General features: G+C 58.6%; 1 protein-coding gene across 1 annotated transcript in view; it reads right to left on the reverse strand.

The window, feature by feature from the left end:
- Positions 1-360: 360 nt before the first annotated feature.
- LOC104169130 (poly(rC)-binding protein 2) overlaps positions 361-1,145 on the reverse strand; it is a gene marked incomplete at its 3' end in the record, with an annotated part of 4,175 nt that continues 3,390 nt past the window's right edge. The window contains exons 6-7 of the mRNA XM_009709949.1: positions 984-1,112; positions 361-435 (exon numbers count right to left, since the gene is read on the reverse strand). Coding sequence (XP_009708251.1) covers positions 361-435; positions 984-1,112 — 204 coding nt within the window. The remainder of the gene's footprint in view (positions 436-983; positions 1,113-1,145) is intronic.

Here is a 1,145-nt window from a genome sequence, read left to right on the forward strand (position 1 = left end):
CCGCCACCACCACACTGGGATTTTTTAGTTTTGGGGTTTTGTGGGTGTTTTTTCTGGTTTTTTTTGTTGGTTTTTTTTTGGCTGGTTAACTCCAGGACTGCTTGCCAGCACCCCCTCCTCCCCAAATCAGCCCTTTCGGCACCCCTCCCCGCCCCATCCCACCTCTGCCCTCTTCCATCCCTCAGTGAGGAAGGCTCGGAGGAGGCTCTGGGAGGCCAAGGCCAAGCAGAGCCGCTCTCTGCCGGAGGAAGCGGCGTGAGTGACAGGCACGCAGAGCGGCTGGGGGGGGGTTGTCGGGCGGGGAGGTGCTGCCGCTTCTCCCCCCCACCCCGCCCCCCAGGAACAAAGGAGAGGCCTTACCTGACCGCCTGCAAAGATGACGGGAGAGCTGGATGGCTTGGGTCGGTACGGGATGGTGACGCCCTTCGGGGGAGACTGGGTGACAGGCAGAGAGGAGAGGTTAGACACCGAGCGCTGCTGGCACTGACAATCCCCTCCCTCCACCGCAGACACCAACACCCTGCTTTGGGTTTAAAAATCGGTTATTTATGAGGAGGCAGAGTAATCCTATTTCTCTCCCTGTCCTGGACATGGGGCCAAGAGAGGATATTCGAGGAACAGAGCAGAATGCGAGGGAGAACTGGGACAGCAGGACACCGCTGCTCAGCATCACCGTGCTGGGCAGCACGACTGGTCACCGTGGAGCTGTGGGTGACACCATTAGCCGGCGAGCAGCTCTAGAGGCCTGGTTCAACCCCCATTTTAAGCAGCTCCAAGCCTCACCTGGATGAGGCTGTAATCCCCAGCTATCCCTTTATCCCCCAGCAGCCGTTTCTCTGTCCTCAGTGATTTCCACCTGTGAGGGGGGACCTGGCTTGCCAAGGGCAGCGGGGATCCATGTGCTGCATGTGCTTTCCCAGGGGGGGAAAAAAAACCAAACCAAAACAAAAAAGCAGGTCCACGGGGCCAGGGGGAGGTCCTACCTCAAGCATGACGACGCAGATCTGTTTGACGCACTCAATGATGGACTGTGGGATCCCAGCGATGGTGATGGCTCGCTCGGTCGAGTTGGGCAGCATGTCTCCTGCCACCTGGACCTGTGCCCCCGTGCTCTGCAAAGTTTACGGTTAAAAATAGGCGATCAG

The sequence above is a fragment of the Cariama cristata genome, unplaced genomic scaffold, assembly GCF_000690535.1.
Source record: "Cariama cristata isolate BGI_N322 unplaced genomic scaffold, ASM69053v1 scaffold25441, whole genome shotgun sequence".
NCBI lineage: Eukaryota > Metazoa > Chordata > Aves > Cariamiformes > Cariamidae > Cariama > Cariama cristata.